Source organism: Oncorhynchus gorbuscha, linkage group LG19, assembly GCF_021184085.1.
Source record: "Oncorhynchus gorbuscha isolate QuinsamMale2020 ecotype Even-year linkage group LG19, OgorEven_v1.0, whole genome shotgun sequence".
NCBI lineage: Eukaryota > Metazoa > Chordata > Actinopteri > Salmoniformes > Salmonidae > Oncorhynchus > Oncorhynchus gorbuscha.
In genome coordinates this window covers 73,068,128-73,086,256 of record NC_060191.1, presented here as the reverse complement: position 1 = coordinate 73,086,256, position 18,129 = coordinate 73,068,128, and the positions used below count along the sequence as shown (strand labels likewise).

The 18,129-nt window shown below is 43.8% G+C and overlaps 1 protein-coding gene across 1 annotated transcript in view; it reads right to left on the bottom strand.

The window, feature by feature from the left end:
- Positions 1-18,129, bottom strand: part of LOC124006517 (immunoglobulin superfamily member 10-like) — a 28,562-nt gene that overhangs the window by 7,785 nt on the left and 2,648 nt on the right. Inside the window, exons 3-7 of the mRNA XM_046316581.1 lie at positions 16,354-16,483; positions 10,767-11,157; positions 9,299-10,069; positions 7,095-9,032; positions 142-1,854 (exon numbers count right to left, since the gene is read on the bottom strand). Of these exons, the coding sequence (XP_046172537.1) occupies positions 142-1,854; positions 7,095-9,032; positions 9,299-10,069; positions 10,767-11,157; positions 16,354-16,483 (4,943 nt within the window). The remainder of the gene's footprint in view (positions 1-141; positions 1,855-7,094; positions 9,033-9,298; positions 10,070-10,766; positions 11,158-16,353; positions 16,484-18,129) is intronic.

Here is an 18,129-nt window from a genome sequence, read left to right as displayed (position 1 = left end):
AGTGAGAGTAAGAGTATAGAGAGGGGGAGAAAGAGAGCAAGATAGAGGGAGTGAGAGAGAATATGTAAATACAGTATAACTTCAGTACAACTTCATTCCAAAGTTAGTTTTATAACATGCTAAATATTTATACCCTTTTACCTGTGCTTGAAGAGAAGCGTTTCCAACTGATGGTGGGTTCAGGGCTGCCCACGGCTTCACAGGGCAGGAAAGCGTCTGAGTTGGACAGGACAGTGAAGCTAGCCGCGTTGCCTCCCACAATCCTGGGCTTGGTGAGCATGTCCTTGGTAGATGGCTCAAAGCCCACAATGCTAGCGGTTGTCGTATCATAGCCGGTGATGTGGGTATAGGCGTTGGAGATGGCATTGTCTATGTCCTTGCTGCTGTAGGGGCCATTGGTGTGCCCTTGCTCTGCTTCCAGAACAGTCACTGTGTCAAAAGTCAAGGTCTTGTCTGGGCTTGGTCTGGTCCGTTTACTGGACACCGTTGGCCTGTTTCTCCTGATCGTGGGTCTCTGTGTGATCTGGTAAGGACTGTCTCTCCCTGACGGGAGCCTGATGTTAGTGTTCACTCTGATGGGGTCGGTGTTAGTCTGTACGTGGGTTGATGATGTAGTGTAAGGCCTTGAGGTGGTGGTTGGATGAGGTGTGTTGGAAGTCATTCTGGGCCTGGTGGTGGACGTGTAGGCTCGTGGACGGTTAGTGGTGGACTCCAGCTCATCTGTCCAGTTCTCATCTTCGTATGAGTCGGAGTCTGTGGTAGTTTCTCCCATGGAGGTCAAATCAGTGGACACAGTCACTGCAGACCTTTCTGATTCCCTGGAGGGTGTGTACAGGGGCTTGGAGACGGAGACGGTCCGTATGGGATATGTGGTGGTCTCCATGGTGGTCTCAATTATGGTTTCTGTTGTTTCCGTGGTGGTGCTGGGCGCTTCGGTAGTTGTTATGGTTTTTCTGAAAGTCCACCTGCCCCTGAAAGGCCTCCTGCCCCCTGACCCTCCATTCGGTCTCCGGTTTCCCCCAAATCTATGGGATAGGTACCCCCCTGACCCTCCGGATTCAGACCCAGAGGATGAGGCCTCATCTGTGTCTTCTCTTGGGGCAGGTTTTTCTGTGGGGGGAGTAGCGATAGTCTGGGTGTCTGGGGAAGACTCTGTGGTGTTGGAGTACCTGAAGTGCCAGGCTGGTGTTGTAGTTCCACGGCTAGTGCCAGGCTGGGATGTGGTAGAGGCCTCAGAGTCAGGCGATGAATCTCCATAGTCATCGTCTGCTGAGCTTTCTGGGGTTTCTCTGTGTTTACCTGCTCTAGACGGTGACTCGGTCACAGGTTCAGCCAGAGACCGCTGGGTGGGCAGTGCGGTTGTAGTTGTAGTTGTGGTGGTGGTGGGTTGGACCGTTGTTGTACCCTCTGTGGTGGTGGAGGGCCTGGCTGGTTTACGTAGCCCGTTGAGTTTCTCCTTCTGCCTCGCCCTGTTCCCAAACAGCCTGTCCCAGTTGATTTTACCACGGATGACCTTGGAGGCGGTTGTGGTTGTGATGGTGGAGGTTGTTGGTTCATCTGTTGTGCTCGTCATAGGATGGTGTGTTGGGTCAGACTCTGGGGCTTCAGAGGAGGTCATGTCATCGCTGGATACCTCACCTCTGGACTGAGAGTCAGTGGAGGTGGGCTGGGTGGTGGTGGTGGGGGCTTCTGTTGAGTATGTGGTGGTGGGAGTGTCCAGTGTTGTAGAGATGGGCCTCTCTGTTCTTCCTAGAGAGGAGCTAGGGACTTTAGGCGATGATTTAGGCAATGTTTTTGGTGTGACGACCATCTGACCGCTTTTCTTTTTCTTCCCATCTTCATCACAGTCACAGTCTGAAATAGCAACAATAACAACAATGAATCATCATCATCGTGATAATCCTCATCATCATGATCTTTAGGCTGTTCCTCAAAGCTCAAGAGTCAACAAAGCTAATGTCAACATCAAAGACAAGAAAAGACATAACACATTTGAACAACATGACAAGTATAACAATATTTAACTATATAAAAAATGATTTTAAATACATTTAATGTCAATTGTATTTGTTATTTCATTAGCATTTAATTTGATTAAATACATTTAAAATTAGTTAATTGGGATGCTTTTTTTTCAATTTTTTCTTAGTATATTAGATAAAGAGCAAAACAAATATACGTTGAATACACCTTAAGTACATTTTATGTATATTTCTCATGGATTAGAAGTACTAAAATTGTATTTGAATTATATCTCCTGTATTTTCTTTACAAAGAAAGTGCATTCATTTCAAGTACATGTTTCAAGTATAATTTTACAAATAGACTTCTACTCATTAATCACATTAGTTATTGTAATTAGCCATGTAAAGGTAACTTTCATTTACCAAGGCATCTTTTCAGCCAATGCTTTTTACAAAGCAGTCATGGCTGGAGCAGCAAACTACAAGTTACGCTTTTGATAACTTCATCAGTGGTATTTCACACTTTAGCTGTTCACATGGTGATAAATTAACATTTCAATAAAATGTGTAATGTGTCAAATGTGATGTGTAATTAAAAGTACAACATTATTCAGTTTGAAAATGAACATCAAAAACATTTGAATTACCTAAATATAAAGAACAATATCATATTATAAATGGAAACTTCAGCTGCAGAAAAGGATGCTGGGTAATATGCAAAACATTTTGCAAATATTTTTTTGAAAGTACAGTGCCTTGCGAAAGTATTCGGCCCCCTTGAACTTTACGACCTTTTGCCACATTTCAGGCTTCAAACACAAAGATATAAAACTGTTTTTTTTTGTGAAGAATCAACAACAAGTGGGACACAATCATGAAGTGGAACGACATTTATTGGATATTTCAAACTTTTTTAACAAATCAAAAACTGAAAAATTGGGCGTGCAAAATTATTCAGCCCCTTTACTTTCAGTGCAGCAAACTCTCTCCAGAAGTTCAGTGAGGATCTCTGAATGATCCAATGTTGACCTACATGACTAATGATGATAAATACAATCCACCTGTGTGTAATCATGTCTCCGTATAAATGCACCTGCACTGTGATAGTCTCAGAGGTCCGTTAAAAGCGCAGAGAGCATCATGAAGAACAAGGAACACACCAGGCAGGTCCGAGATACTGTTGTGAAGAAGTTTAAAGCCGGATTTTGATTTTTTAAAGTATACTTAAATATATTTACTTGAGATATTAAAAAGTATAGTCTCAGGATGCATTTTCCTCAGCTGTGCATGCTACCTTATGTGGAATAAACAATCGTTATCATTGTCAACTTTCTATGCACTCTTCTGAACTGGAATTAAGAAAATATTTCAAAACGTATTATTGCCACTGAAATTACAGTGCCTTGCAAAGGTCTTCATACCCATTGGATTTCTTAAAATATTATCGTTACAAAGTGGGATTAAAATTGATTTAATAAAAAAAAAGAATAGTCAACAATCGAAGCAAAGATTTTATTTAACATTTTGTAAATATTGATAGATATGAAATAACTAAAATATAGTTGTTGCATAACTACTCAGCTCCCTGAGTCAATACATTATAGAAACACTTTTGGCAGTGATTACATTGGCGAGTCTTCCTGGGTAAGTCTCTGAGAGCCAATCCAATCCACACATGGATTGCCCAATATTAACCCTTTATCCTCTTCATAGTTCTTCCAGTCCTGTCAAGATGTCGGGGATAATGGCTAGACAACAATTTTCAAGTCTTGTCATATTTTTTCAAGTAGATTCACTGTCTTCTTGGTAAGCAACTCCAGTGTAAATTTGGCCTTGTGTTTTAGGTTATTGTTCTGCTGAAAGGTGTTGGAAAGCAGACTGAATAAAAGATTTTGCCTGTGCTTAGCTCCAAACCGTTTCTTTTTATCCTGAAAAACTCCCCAGTATTTGCAGATTGTCAAGCATACCAATGCCATGATGCAGCCACCACCATGCTTGAAATAAGGCAGGAGTTACTCAGTGATGTGTTGTGTTGAATTTGCCCCAAACATAAGGCTTTGCATTTAGGCCAAAAAGTGTATTCCTTAGCAGTTTTTTTAACAGTATTACTTTAGTGCCTTGTTGCATACAATACTATTTTTTATTTTGTATATTTGTACTCTTCTTTTCACGTTGTAATTTCTGTCATTATTTTGGAATCACTACAGTTAATTTCACCGTCACAGCCATTGAACTATGTAACTGTTTTAAAATCACCAAATCAATGTAACATCCCTGAGAAGTAACTGTTTTAAAATCACCAAATCAATGTAACATCCCTGAGAAGTAACTGTTATAAAATCACCAAATCAATGTAACATCCCTGAGAAGTTTCATTCCAGCTCATTTCAGGAGTATGACTGTATATCTTTGATGTGTCTGGGTGGTTTAATACATAATCCACAGCATAATTATTAACCTCTTGAGTGTAGGGGGCAGTATTTTGATGTTTTGATGAAAAACGTACCCGAATGAAACTGCCTATTTCTCAGGCCCAGAAGCTAGAATATGCATATACTTGTCAGATTAGGATAGAAAACACTGTAAAGTTTCCATAACTGTCAAAATATTGTCTGTGAGTATAACAGAACTGATATTGCAGGCGAAAACCTGAGGAAAATCCAACCCCCGAAGTGAAGGTTTTTCCTGAAAGTGCTCTGTTCCATTGCATGCCTTCATTCCATTTAAAGGGATATAAACCAGATTCCACATGGTGCGAACAATCGTTAGACATAGTTGCAGGCTTTTACTTTGAAAAATTAGAGAGAAAGATCACATCGCGTAATTGGATGGCTGGGTGCCAGCAGCGTTTTGCATGCCCCAACAGAGTGGAGCAGACATTTTCTCTCTCTCTCCTATTGAAGAAGCTACAGTCCGGTTGAAATATTATCGATTACATATTGTAAAAACAACCTGAGGATTGATTATAAAAAACATTCGACATGTTTCTGCAAACCTCACGGATACTATTTGGAATTTTCGTCTGCCCCGTCGTGACCACTCGAGCGTTTGGATTTCTGAACATAACGTGACAACCAAATGGAGGTATTTTGGATAAGGAAATAATCTTTATGGGAGCAAAAGGAAGATTTATTGTGTAACTGGGAGTCTCGTGAGTGCAAACATCCGAAGATCATCAAAGGTAAGCGATTCATTTTATTGCTTTTCTGACTTTCGTGACCAATCTACTTTGCTGCTAGCTGTTTGTAATGTTTTGTCTGCTGAGAGAGATGTCCTTACATAAACGCTTGGTATGCTTTCGCCGAAAAGCTTTTTTGAAATCTGACATGCCAGGTGGATTAACAACAAGCTAAACTGTGTTTTGCTATATTGCACTTATGATTTCATGAAAATGTAATATTTTTCGTAATTTAATTTGAATTTGGCGCTCTACAATTCATCGGTGGTTGACAAAAACGATCCCGCTAACGGGATGGGTGTGTCAAGAAGTTTTAAAATGACCATCCGTAAAGAGATATTCAATGTCTGATTTGATATTGTTACCCATCAACCAATCACTGCCCTCTCTTTATGTGGAACCCTTATTATTTCACACAGAGTGAGTCCATGTGTAATTTGTTAAGCCACATTTTACTCCTGAACTAATGTATTCTTAACTTAACAAAGGGGCTGAATACTTATGCAACGACTATAATTGAGTTATCTTTATATATATATATATAAAATAAAAATATATATTTATCTTGCTATTTATTTTTTATTTATTTTTCACTTTGACATTACAGAGTATTTTGAGTTCATTATTGGCAAAAAATTACAATTAAATCAATTTTAATCACGCTGTTTAACACAACAAAATGTGAAGAAATACACAGAGTATGAATGTCTTTGAAAGGCACTGTATACTACTAGCACGCTTAATCACTTACAAGCACTTTCCTAAAATAGTTTTATTGTGCTTCAACTTAAAAACAACTCCAAGTGTATTTTAAATGAATATACAATAATAATTTTAAAGCGTTTTAAATTAATGTACAGTTTTAATGATTATGTTTAAGTTTAACGATAGTGAACATATAGTATACTGAAAGACTGAAAAACAATTCATTTAAAGTACACTTTTAATAATTAATTGAAGTGTGATGACAGTATACTGATCAAAAGTATAAACGCAACATGTAAAGTGTTGGTCCCATGTTTCATGAGCTGAAATAAAAGATCCCAGAAATTTTCCATAAGCACAAAAAAAGTTTTTCTCTCAGATTTTGCGCACAAATGTGTTTATATCCCTGTTATTGAGCTTTTCTCCTTTGCAAAGATAATTCATCCCCCTGACAGGTATGGCATATCAAGAAGCCGATTAAACAGCATGATCATTACACAGGTGCACCTTGTGCTGGAGACAATAAACGGCCACTCTAAAATGTGCCGTTTTGTCACACTACACAATACCACAGATGTCACAAGTTTTGAAGGAATGTGCAATTGGTATGCTGACTGCAGGAATGTCCACCAGAGCTGTTGCCAGAGAATTAAAGTTAATTTCTCCACCGTAAGCCACCTCTAACGTCATTTTAGAGTTGGCAGTATGCCCAACCGGCTTCACAGCTGCCGCCCAGGACCTCCACATCCAGCTTCTTCACCTCTGTCTGGGATCAGCCACCCAGACAAGCTGATGAAACTGAGGAGTAGTATTTCTGTCTGTTATAAAGCCCTTTTGTGGGGGAAAATTCATTCTGATTGGCTGATTCCTCAGTGGATGGGCCTATGCCATCCCAGGTGCACCAATGGCTGGCCACTGCCCAGGCATGTGAAATCCATAGTTTATGAAATATTTTATTTATTTGAATTAAGTGATTTCCTTATATGAACTGTAACTCAGTTAAACCGTTGAAATTGTTGCATGTTGCGTTTATATTTTTGTTCAGTGTATATTTATAGATATTTAAGATATACCAGAAAAGTACATTTCACATTTGAATTATATTATTTAAATTTGTTGTATATTTAAGTATACTTTAGCATACGTGTAATATACCACATTTTGTCATTTGGGATAACTAGGTACCTGTGATCAGATCCATAGTGTAGAAACTACATATCATATTTGAACAAAATGACATAAAGTACCTGTGGTCAGCTCCATAGTGTAGGGTACTGTGTTGTTGCCTTGCTTCTTCACTGTGGTGGGCTGTTTGAGTTTGTTCAGGATGGACTGGATGTCTGTGATTCGGTTGGGCTTGATAAACCTCCTCCTGCCAGGATGGTTCCTCCTCCGGCCCCCTCCTCCTCTTCCTCCACCTCCTCCTCCTCCTCCTCCTCGGCCATTCTTAGGGGGGATGATGTGGATCTGCTGGCGGGAGATGATGGTGGAGCCTGCAGGCAGACGGGGGGACTTGATCCTCTGGGTGGTGTGGAAGGTGATCTCATCCTGCTCTCTCTCGGTGGTGGTGACTGCAGTGAAGGTGGTCTGGCTGTCTGGGTCAGTGGCTGTGTGGATCTCAGGCCCTCTAGGGGGTGACCTGGGACTGTCCATCATGGGGGTGACGTTGGGGTCGGCGACAAGCCATCGCGCCGCCCCGGTGGAGGTCTCTGGTTCTGCAGGTGCTTCTCCGGAGAATAGGATCTGGGTCTCGTCTGTGGTGTCTGTCACGGTGAGGCGGAGAGTGACGGGTAGCCTCAGGGGTACCGTCATGTTCCTCTCCAGAGCGTACGACTCACCATTAGACCCACTAGTTCCACTAGACCTACTGATATTGGGAATGTTTGGTGTGATTGCCTCACTCTGAGTTCCACTGATACTCCCTGTGATGTCGGGTCCGTGGGTGAATGTGGACTCGATGGGTGTGGCGTCTGACCGGCTGTATGACTCTGTCGTCACTCTGTCAATGTTTTCTGTTGTTACAGTGAAACTCGTCCGAATGTCATCTGGGATCTCCATGGTTGTCATGAAACTGGTTTCACTGTTGTCGGTGGTTGCCATGACATTATTCTGATTGTTTATGTTCTCTCTGCTTACAGTTACTCTCATCTTTCTTTCATCTGGAGTATCTGTGGTTGTCATGACGCTGGTTGGTAAAACAACGAGTCCATCTTCATGAGACAGACCCTCCCCAGATCCAGCATCCCCGTCCGCAGACATGTCAGTCTCAGAAACTCCTTTTTCTTTCTCCCTCTCTGTCTTTATTGTTGAACCACCTTGAGCCTTCTTCATGAACTCTGCAAATCTCTGGGGGTCTACTTTCCTGGAGGCTTGATCAAAGACCCTCCTGTTGCTCCATATGCGTCTACTGCTGGCTGGGCCCCTCCGCCTCCCCCCTGAGCCTCCTGATCCTCTGCCCTGAGAGGAGGACCTGAGTCTGGGGTACGGCCTATCTGATGTGATGGTCCTGGACTCCTTAATGGTTCTGTCAGAGGGGCTGGAGGAAGGGATCTCACTGTGGGAATCCTCCCTCTCTTCTATGCCCCCGCCAACCTCAAACTCAACCCCAGCTTCCACCCCTGACCCCTCTCTATCCACCACTGTCACCTTCCTGTACCCCTCCCCAGTAACTGTCACCTGGGAAGTCAGCAGGTCCACCCCCAGGTAGTTAGCACTGAGACACCTGTAAAACCCCCGGTCTCTGGAGGTCAGATCTTTTATTCCTAGAGTCCCATTCCTAAAGACCTTCCTGTTCCCATAGGATTTATCCAGCACTGTGTGGTCAGGTAGAATCCACTGGACCGAGGCATCAGGGCTGCCTGTGGACCCACAGTCTAGAACCAGGCTCTGGCCCAGAGGCCGTGAGAGCTTGACCCCGTTGACCTCCTCCTCCTCCACATCGGGAGACAGCACGGTGACCCGGAAGCTGAGCACGTCTGCGTCCAGGTAGTTAGTGGCGATGCAGCGGTAAAGGCCAGTGTCTGAGGTGTCTGTTCCTCTCAGGGTCAGCCTCCCATCAGCGGTGATCACTATCCTGCGGTCCTCACTGGAGTAGGGCGCCCGCACCTTACTGCCGTCCGATAAGATCCACTCTACAGAGGGCTTTGGCTCCCCCAAAGTCTGGCAGTTGAGCTCCACCACCCCACCTGTAATTACAACAAGAATCACGTGAATAAATAGATTTTATAATGCACATTGCTATATTGTAGCTCTGAGAGTATGTTACATACATCATATGGACACATTTCTGCTCATCCACAACACATTGTGTATTGTAGGACCCACCTATGAGGACTCAGCGTGCTCAGTCATGAACAAGACACGTATTAACCATGCATTGCTTTGATGTAGCCCTTTTCAACAAGCATCAACAAGCATTGTATGGGGGCTGTATCTCTGACCAAACACCCACCTATGAGGACAGAGTGCTCAGTCTGAGTCTGGTTGTCTCGTTTGATGATGGTCCAGCTGTAACGGTCCCTCCTCTGCGACACCTTGTTCTCCACACGCAGGTTAACCACTGACCTGTACTTAATGTGCAGAGTGGAGAATGTGGTCGTGGTACGGTCCAGCTGAAAGTTAACCTCTCCCTGCATCAACCACGCGGGTGAAGTTATAATATCAGCCTCGATATCTGTGTGGATTTCATCATGTCCCTCCATTGGTCTGATCTGGGTGTACTTGTAGATCATGTCTGGGGTCCTGGAGAGCATCAACCCTCTCTCTAGCCTCATGGGAACGTCACTGTACGTAGCCAGGATGCGCCAGAGCTGTTGGATGTGCTCATAGTCAATATTACAAACCAGCCATGTAGAGATGGTGGTGGAGAGCATGGTCACATTCTTCTCCCCCTCCTCCACCTGGGTTAAAGTCAGGTTCTCCATGGCTGATGGTCTCTGGACTGTGCAGGTAAGGCTAGCGTCATTGTGGAACTGATCTGTCAGGTTCATCTGCAGGGATCCAATGGGAGCGATGAAGTCCCGGGGGGAGACAGGGGTGTAATCCCCCTGGTCCAGGCTGACGTTCCTCTGCTTCAGATGGGGATGGATCCAGGGTTTGGTACAGGTGAAGGAGTCACGGGGAAGCTGGATGAGGCTCCTGCCTCGAATGGGAGAAGGGGTCTCACAGACGGGGCAGGCTTCACCTCTGGCATACTTCCTGTCTCGTTTGCATTTCAGCACACCTGGAAAACAAGGTCATTACTGAATCGAAATGTTGTTTTTAATTCATGATTTATTTATTCATATTTATTTATGTCATGGTTGGTTCCCTATTTCCCATGTTTTCAAATGTTGTTTATGATAATGCTCTAAATCACAAAGTCTACATTTAGATTTAGATCCATCTACATTTGCTTATTTATTACATTTTTTGATAAAAAACAATAGAGCCTTTGTTCTTGTTTTTTTTGTATTTTTAAGTACCACTTGATGCTGATATTGAAAAAAGTGAAAAAGACGTATTTCCAGCAATAAAGAGGATCTGTCTTCTTTGGAGAAGCAGGGTTTTCCTGCTGGAAACTGTCCCACGCAACATCAATTTACTGAAGAAACACATTTTTTCACGGTATAAATTCATGCATGTAGAGAATCTACCAGATCTTTATTTAACTAGGCAAGTCAGTTCAGAACAAATTCTATTGACAATGATGGCCTAACAGGTTAACAATGGGTTAACTGCCTTGACAGATTTTTACCTTGTCAGGTCCGGGAGTCAATCCAGCAACCATTTTGGTTACTGACCCAACGCTCTAACGACTCTGCTATATGCCACCCTGAGCCTGCCTGGTTATTTTTTTTTTAAGTACAGTAACTGTCAACAGGGCGTACTCAGGTAAATCAAACATTCAGAACGTTGCAGACAATCTAATGTAACCTTACCTGAATTTATCTCAGCCCACTCTGGGAACCAAGCCATGCGACAGTCGCAGGACCACGGGTTGCCATGGAGATAGATGTTCTCCAGCTGAGAGCAGCCAGTGAAGACGTCTTTGGGGAGGCTGGCGAGGAGGTTGTCAGACAGGTGGATGTTCCTGACGGAGGATACCTTGAACACTTGGCTGTGCCTCAACGTGATGAAGGTATCCGGGTGGAGCTGCTGGAGCAGGTTGCCCTCCAGGTGGACCAGCTGTAACATGGTGAGACCGTAGAACGCCTCCGGGTTGATGAACTCGATGAGGTTGTGGTCTATGTGGAGTCGTACCAGGCCCTCCAGGCCTTGGAAGGTGTCCTTGTTGATCTCTTTCACTCTGTTATAGCTCATCTTCAGGACCTGAAGGCACATCAATGAAAAGTTATAGTCATACATAGAGACCCCTGGAGCGAGAGTCTACCACGGCTAACATGTTTGAGGCGCTTCATTAGGAAAAACAGTGTTGTAAAAATCATCCGGGCCAGAGGTGATGTGAGGTTGTTCTGCCTGAGATCTGCTTCTTCCAGAAGTCAGCTGTTGTGAATGTTTTTTAAATAAGAGTAAGTCAAAGCAGTTGTAAAGTGATGCATGTCCAAGGTCTTTTATAAACCCCTTCCTCAGTTAACCCTCAGGGCCTACAAACTTCTTTGGAATAAAATATGAACACCACGGACAAAAGACACAGCTGTTTATTTGGTGATATATTTTCCAAGATGAATTACACGTGGATTTGAAAGAAGTTACTGGAAGGAAGAACTTGTATTTATTAATGTCTTAGCATGCTTAGTTCTTTGGCTCCACTAGCTTGCTGGGGAAAAGTCTACTCTGTCAATGAATGATATGAGGTTATGAATGGAGTAGGTTATACGTTTAACAAAATCATTGTCATGTCTGCCAATGTGGATATGAGCAAATGTGAATCAAATGAGTCAACGTATTACAGACATAAAGGATCCTTTGTAGCTCAGTTGGTAGAGCATGGTGCTTTTCAATGCCAGGATAGTGGGTTCAATACCCAGGACCACCAATTGTTTCAAAAATTATGTGGGTGTGGCTTTGGATACAAAATGTCTTCTAAGTGCTGTGTATATAAGTGGTGTGTATATAAGTGGTGTGTATATAAGTGGTGTGTATATAAGTGGTGTGTATATAAGTGGTGTGTATATAAGTGGTGTGTGTATATATAAGTGGTGTGTGTATATAAGTGGTGTGTGTATATATAAGTGGTGTGTATATAAGTGGTGTGTATATAAGTGGTGTGTATATAAGTGGTGTATATATAAGTGGTGTATATATAAGTGGTGTATATATAAGTGGTGTATATATAGGGGTAATAAAATAAACAACACCAGAAAGTGTGTTAATAGGATTTGGACCACCACCAAGCCAGAACAGAACACCTTGGCATAGATTCTACAAGTGTCTGGAACTCTATTGGAGGGATGTGACATCATAATTCCATCCTTTGTTTTAGGTGGTGGAAAATGGAGTCTCAGGCGCCTCTCCAGAATCTCCCATAAGTGTTCAATTGGGTTGAGATCTGGTGACTGAGACGGCCATGGAATATGGGTATACAGTGCATTCAGAAAGTATTCACACCCCTTGACTTTTTCCACATATTGTTGTTACAGCCTGAATGTAAAATATATATATTTTTTTTAAATCGTGCTGGCCTACACACAATCCCCGAATAATGTCAAAGTGGAATTATGTTTTTCAAAATTGTTACAAATGAATACAAAATCAAAGGCTGAAATGTCTTGAGTCAATAAGTATTCAATCCCTTTGAATAAGTTCAGGAATAATTAACAAGTCACATAATAAGTTGCATGGAATCACTATGTGTACAATAAATAACGTTTAACATGATTTCTTTTTAATGGCTATCTCATCTCTGTACCCCACACATACAATTATCTGTAAACTCCCTCAGTGGAGCACTGCATTTCAAACACAGATTCAATCATAAAGACAAGGGAGGTTCTCCAATTCCTTGCCAAGAAGGGCACCTATTAGTAGATGGGTAAACATTTTAACAAATCTGACATTGAATATCCCTTTGAGCATGGTGAAGTTATAAATTACATTTTGTATGGTGTATCAATACACCCAGTCACTACAAAGATACAGGCGTCCTTCCTAACTCAGTTGCCGGAGAGGAAGGAAACCGCTCATGGATTTCACCATGACGTCAATGGTGACTTTCAAACAGATACAGAGTTTAATGGCTGTGATAGAAAACTGAGGATGAATCAACAACGTTGTAGTTATTCCACCATTCTAACAGAGTTAACAGAGTGAAAAGAAGGAACAGAGTGAAAAGAAGGAACAGAGTGAAAAGAAGGAACAGAGTGAAAAGAAGGAAGCCCGAACAGAATAAAAATATTCCAAAACCTGCTTCCTGTTTGCAACAAGGCACTAAAGTAATACTGCAGAAAATGTGGTGAAGCAATTTACTTTTTGTCCTGAATGCAAAGGTTGGAGATAATCCAATAAAACACTTTACTGAGTATCACTTTCCATATTTTCAAGCATAGTATGCAACTGCATTTAACACCATAGTGCCCTCCAAGCTTGTCATCAAGCTCAAGACCCTGGGTCTCGACCCCGCCCTGTGCAACTGGGTCCTGGACTTCCTGACGGGCTTCCTCCAGGTGGTGAAGGTAGGAAACAACACCTCCACTATGCTGATCCTCAACACAGGGGCCCCACAAGGATGCATGCTTAGCCCCCTCCTGTACTCCCTGTTCACCCATGATTGCATAGCCATGCACGTCTCCAACTCAATCATCAAGTTTGCAGATGACACAACAGTGGTAGGCCTGGTTACCAACAACGACGAGACAGCCTACAGGGAGGAGGTGACGGCCCTGGCGGATTGGTGATAGGAAAATAACCTCACCCTCAAAAGGTTTCAAGACTAGTCATTCAACTGAGACTGCTCTTCTCTGTATCACGGAGGCGCTCCGCACCGCTAAAGCTAACTCTCTCTCCTCTGCTCTCATCCTTCTAGACCTATCGGCTGCCTTCGATACTGTGAACCATCAGATCCTCCTCTCCACCCTCTCCGAGTTGGGCATCTCTGGCGCGGCCCACGCTTGGATTGCGTCCTACCTGACAGGTCGCTCCTACCAGGTGGCGTGGCGAGAATCTGTCTCCTCACCACGCGCTCTCACCACTGGTGTCCCCCAGGGCTCTGTTCTAGGCCCTCTCCTATTCTCGCTATACACCAAGTCACTTGGCTCTGTCATAACCTCACATGGTCTCTCCTATCATTGCTATGCAGACGACACACAATTAATCTTCTCCTTTCCCCCTTCTGATGACCAGGTGGCGAATCGCATCTCTGCATGTCTAGCAGACATATCAGTGTGGATGACGGATCACCATCTCAAGCTGAACTTCGGCAAGACGGAGCTGCTCTTCCTCCCGGGGAAGGACTGCCCGTTCCATGATCTCGCCATCACGGTTGACAACTCCATTATGTCCTCCTCCCAGAGCGCTAAGAACCTTGGCGTGATCCTGGACAACACCCTGTCGTTCTCAACTAACATCAAGGCGGTGGCCCGTTCCTGTAGGTTCATGCTCTACAACATCCGCAGAGTACGACCTTGCCTCACACAGGAAGCGGAGCAGGTCCTAATCCAGGCACTTGTCATCTCCCGTCTGGATTACTGCAACTCGCTGTTGGCTGGGCTCCCTGCCTGTGCCATTAAACCCCTACAACTCATCCAGAACGCCGCAGCCCGTCTAGTGTTCAACCTTCCCAAGTTCTCTCACGTCACCCCGCTCCTCCGCTCTCTCCACTGGCTTCCAGTTGACGCTCGCATCCGCTACAAGACCATGGTGCTTGCCTACGGAGCTGTGAGGGGAACGGCACCTCAGTACCTCCAGGCTCTGATCAGGCCCTACACCCAAATAAGGGCACTGCGTTCATCCACCTCTGGCCTGCTCGTCTCCCTACCACTGAGGAAGTACAGTTCCCGCTCAGCCCAGTCAAAACTGTTCGCTGCTCTGGCTCCCCAATGGTGGAACAAACTCCCTCACGACGCCAGGACAGCGGAGTCAATCACCACCTTCCGGAGACACCTGAAACCCCACCTCTTTAAGGAATACCTAGGATAGGATACAGTAATCCTTCTCACCCCCCCCTCCCCCCCTTAAAATATTTAGATGCACTATTGTAAAGTGGCTGTTCCACTGGATGTCATAAGGTGAATGCACCAATTTGTAAGTCGCTCTGGATAAGAGCGTCTGCTAAATGACTTAAATGTAAATGTAATGTAAATGTCTCAATGTCAACAAAATGAAGGAACTGATTGTGGACTTCAGGAGACAACAGAGGGAGCACGCCCCCGTCCACATCGGACTGCGACATTGATCATCCTAATATTTCTATATTTCTTAATTCCATTATTTCACTTTCTTAGATTTGTTTGTATTGTTGTGTATTGTTAGATATTACTGCACTGTTAAAGCTAGGAACACAACCATTTCCTTACACCCGCAATATATGTCTATGCAACCAATAAAATGTGATTTGATTGTATGGGTATGCTTGTAATTGTTAAGGACTGGTGAGATTTTCAGGTTAAAAAAGAGACAGAATGGAACTAAGCAGAGGCAAAATCCTAGAGGAAAACCTGGTTCAGTCTGCTTTCCACCAGACACTGGGAGATTAATTCACCTTTCAGCAGGATAATAACTTTAAACAAAAGGTCAAATCTACACAGGAGTTGCTTACCAAGAAGACAGTGAATGTTCCTGAGTGGCCGAGTTACATTTTTGACTTAAATCTACTTTAAAATCAATAGTAAGACCTTAAAGGGATTGTCTAGCAATGACCAATAACAAATTTGACAGAACTAACAATAATGGGCAAATGTTGTACAATCCAGGTGTGGAAATCTCTTAGAGACTTAGCCAGAAAGACACAGCTGAAACTGCTGCCAAAGGTGCTTGTATAAAGTATTGACTCAGGCTTGTGAATACTTATGTAAATGAGACATTTCTGTATTTATTTTTCAATACATTAGTAAAAATATCTAAAAACAGGGAGTACAGGAGGGGGCAGAGCACACACCCTTGTGGGGCCCCTTTGTCATTCTGGGGAAATTGTGTGCAGATGGGTGAGAAAAAAACATATATTTAATAAACTTTGAAATCTGTAAGCAAGGCCATCCGTGAACAAGGCCAGCCGCTGTAACACAACAGAATGTGGAATAATTCAAGGGTATAAATACTTTCTGAAGGCACTGTACATAGTTTTTCAGGCCCAGCTAACCATTCAGTGACCACTTGTGCCCTGTGGATGTGGGCATTGTCATCATAGACATGCCACAATAACGTCCAAAATAATAGCCTGCTAAAATATTAATGACCCATTCAATACATGACCCTAAGCATGATGGAAGTTAGTTGCTTGATTAACTCAGGAACCACACCTGTGTGAAAGCACCTGCTTTCAATATATACTTTGTATCCCTCATGTACTCACGTGGTTCTATTACCTGTATATCGACAGGTGTTTTATGACAGTGCTGTCATGGGTTATACCTGTAAGGACTTGAGGTCTTGAAAGGCCCTGTCAGCGATGCTGTGAATGGTGTTGCTGTGGAGCATCAGCAGCTCCAGGTGTTTCAACCCAGACAGATCATTCTCCCTCAATGCTGTTAAACTGTTATACCTGAAGACAGAAAAGTGAGAAAACAGTGAATAATTTTTTTTTTCTCAAAATGCTACATCAACGGTCTAATATATAACTAAAATATACTGTTATGTGCATTCATAGAGGGTGAGAAAACTGAGAGACTGAGAGAGAGAAAAAGAGAGATCAGGGGGAGAGAGAGATCCGGCCTCACCCTACTAGAATCTGAATTCAAATGTCTACTGTTTGCTGATGATCTGGTGTTTCGGGTCCTCAACCAAGGAGAGCCTACAGCAGCACCCAGATCTTCTGCACAGATTCTGCCAGACCTGGGCCCTGCCAGACCTGGGACCTGCCAGACCTGGGCCCTGCCAGACCTGGGCCCTGCCAGACCTGGGCCCTGACAGACCTGGGCCCTGCCAGACCTGGGCCCTGACAGACCTGGGCCCTGACAGACCTGGGCCCTGCCAGACCTGGGCCCTGACAGACCTGTGCCCTGACAGACCTGGGCCCTGACAGACCTGGGCCCTGACAGACCTGGGCCATGACAGACCTGGGCCATGACAGACCTGGGCCCTGCCAGACCTGGGCCCTGACAGACCTGGGCCCTGACAGACCTGGGCCATGACAGACCTGGGCCATGACAGACCTGGGCCCTGCCAGACCTGGGCCCTGACAGACCTGGGCCCTGCCAGACCTGGGCCCTGACAGACCTGGGCCCTGACAGTAAATCTCAGAAAGACAAAAATAAAATGGTGTTCCAAACAAGGTCCAGGACCACAAATAAATCTATAATAAATAAATCTAGACACTGTCGAAAGGAACATACATTTCAACATACCAATCAGGATCTGGCTAAAAATACTTGAATCAGTTATGGAACCTATTGCCCTTTATGGTTGTGAGGTCTGGAGTCCGCTCACCAACCAAGAATTCACACAATGGGACAAACACCAAATTGCGATTGCATGCAGAATTCTTCTAAAATATCGTCCGTGTACAACGTAAAACACCAAATAATGCATGCACTGCAGAATTAGCGAAACCCACTCGTGATCAAAATCCAGGAAAGGGACGTTAAAATTCTACAACCACCTAGAAAGAAGAGATTCCCAAACCTTCCATAACAAAGCCATCACCTAAAGCGAGATGAACCTGGAGGAGAGTCCCCTAAGCAAGCTGGTCCTGGGGCTCTGTTCACAAACACAAACAGACCCCACAGAGCCCCAGGACAGCATCACAATTAGACCCAACCAAATCACAAGAAAACAAAAGATAATTACTTGAGACACTGGAAAGATTTGATCATTAAACAGGTCAAAGTGGAATGTTATTTGGCCCTAAATAGAGAGTACACAGTGGCAGAATACCTGACCACCGTGACTGCCCCAAAATTAAGGAAATCTTTGACTATGTACAGACTCAGCGAGCATAGCCTTGCTATTGAGAAAGGCCAGCCGTAGGCAGACCTGGCTCTGAAGAGGAGACAGGCTATTGGCACACTGCCCACAAAATGAGGTGGAAACTGAGCTGCACTTCCTAACCTCCTGTCAAATGTATGACCATATTAGAGACACATATTTCCCTCAGATTACATAGACCCACAAAGAATTCAAAAACAAACCCAATTTTGATAAACTCCCATATCTATTGGGTGAAATACCACAGTGTGCCATCACGGCAGC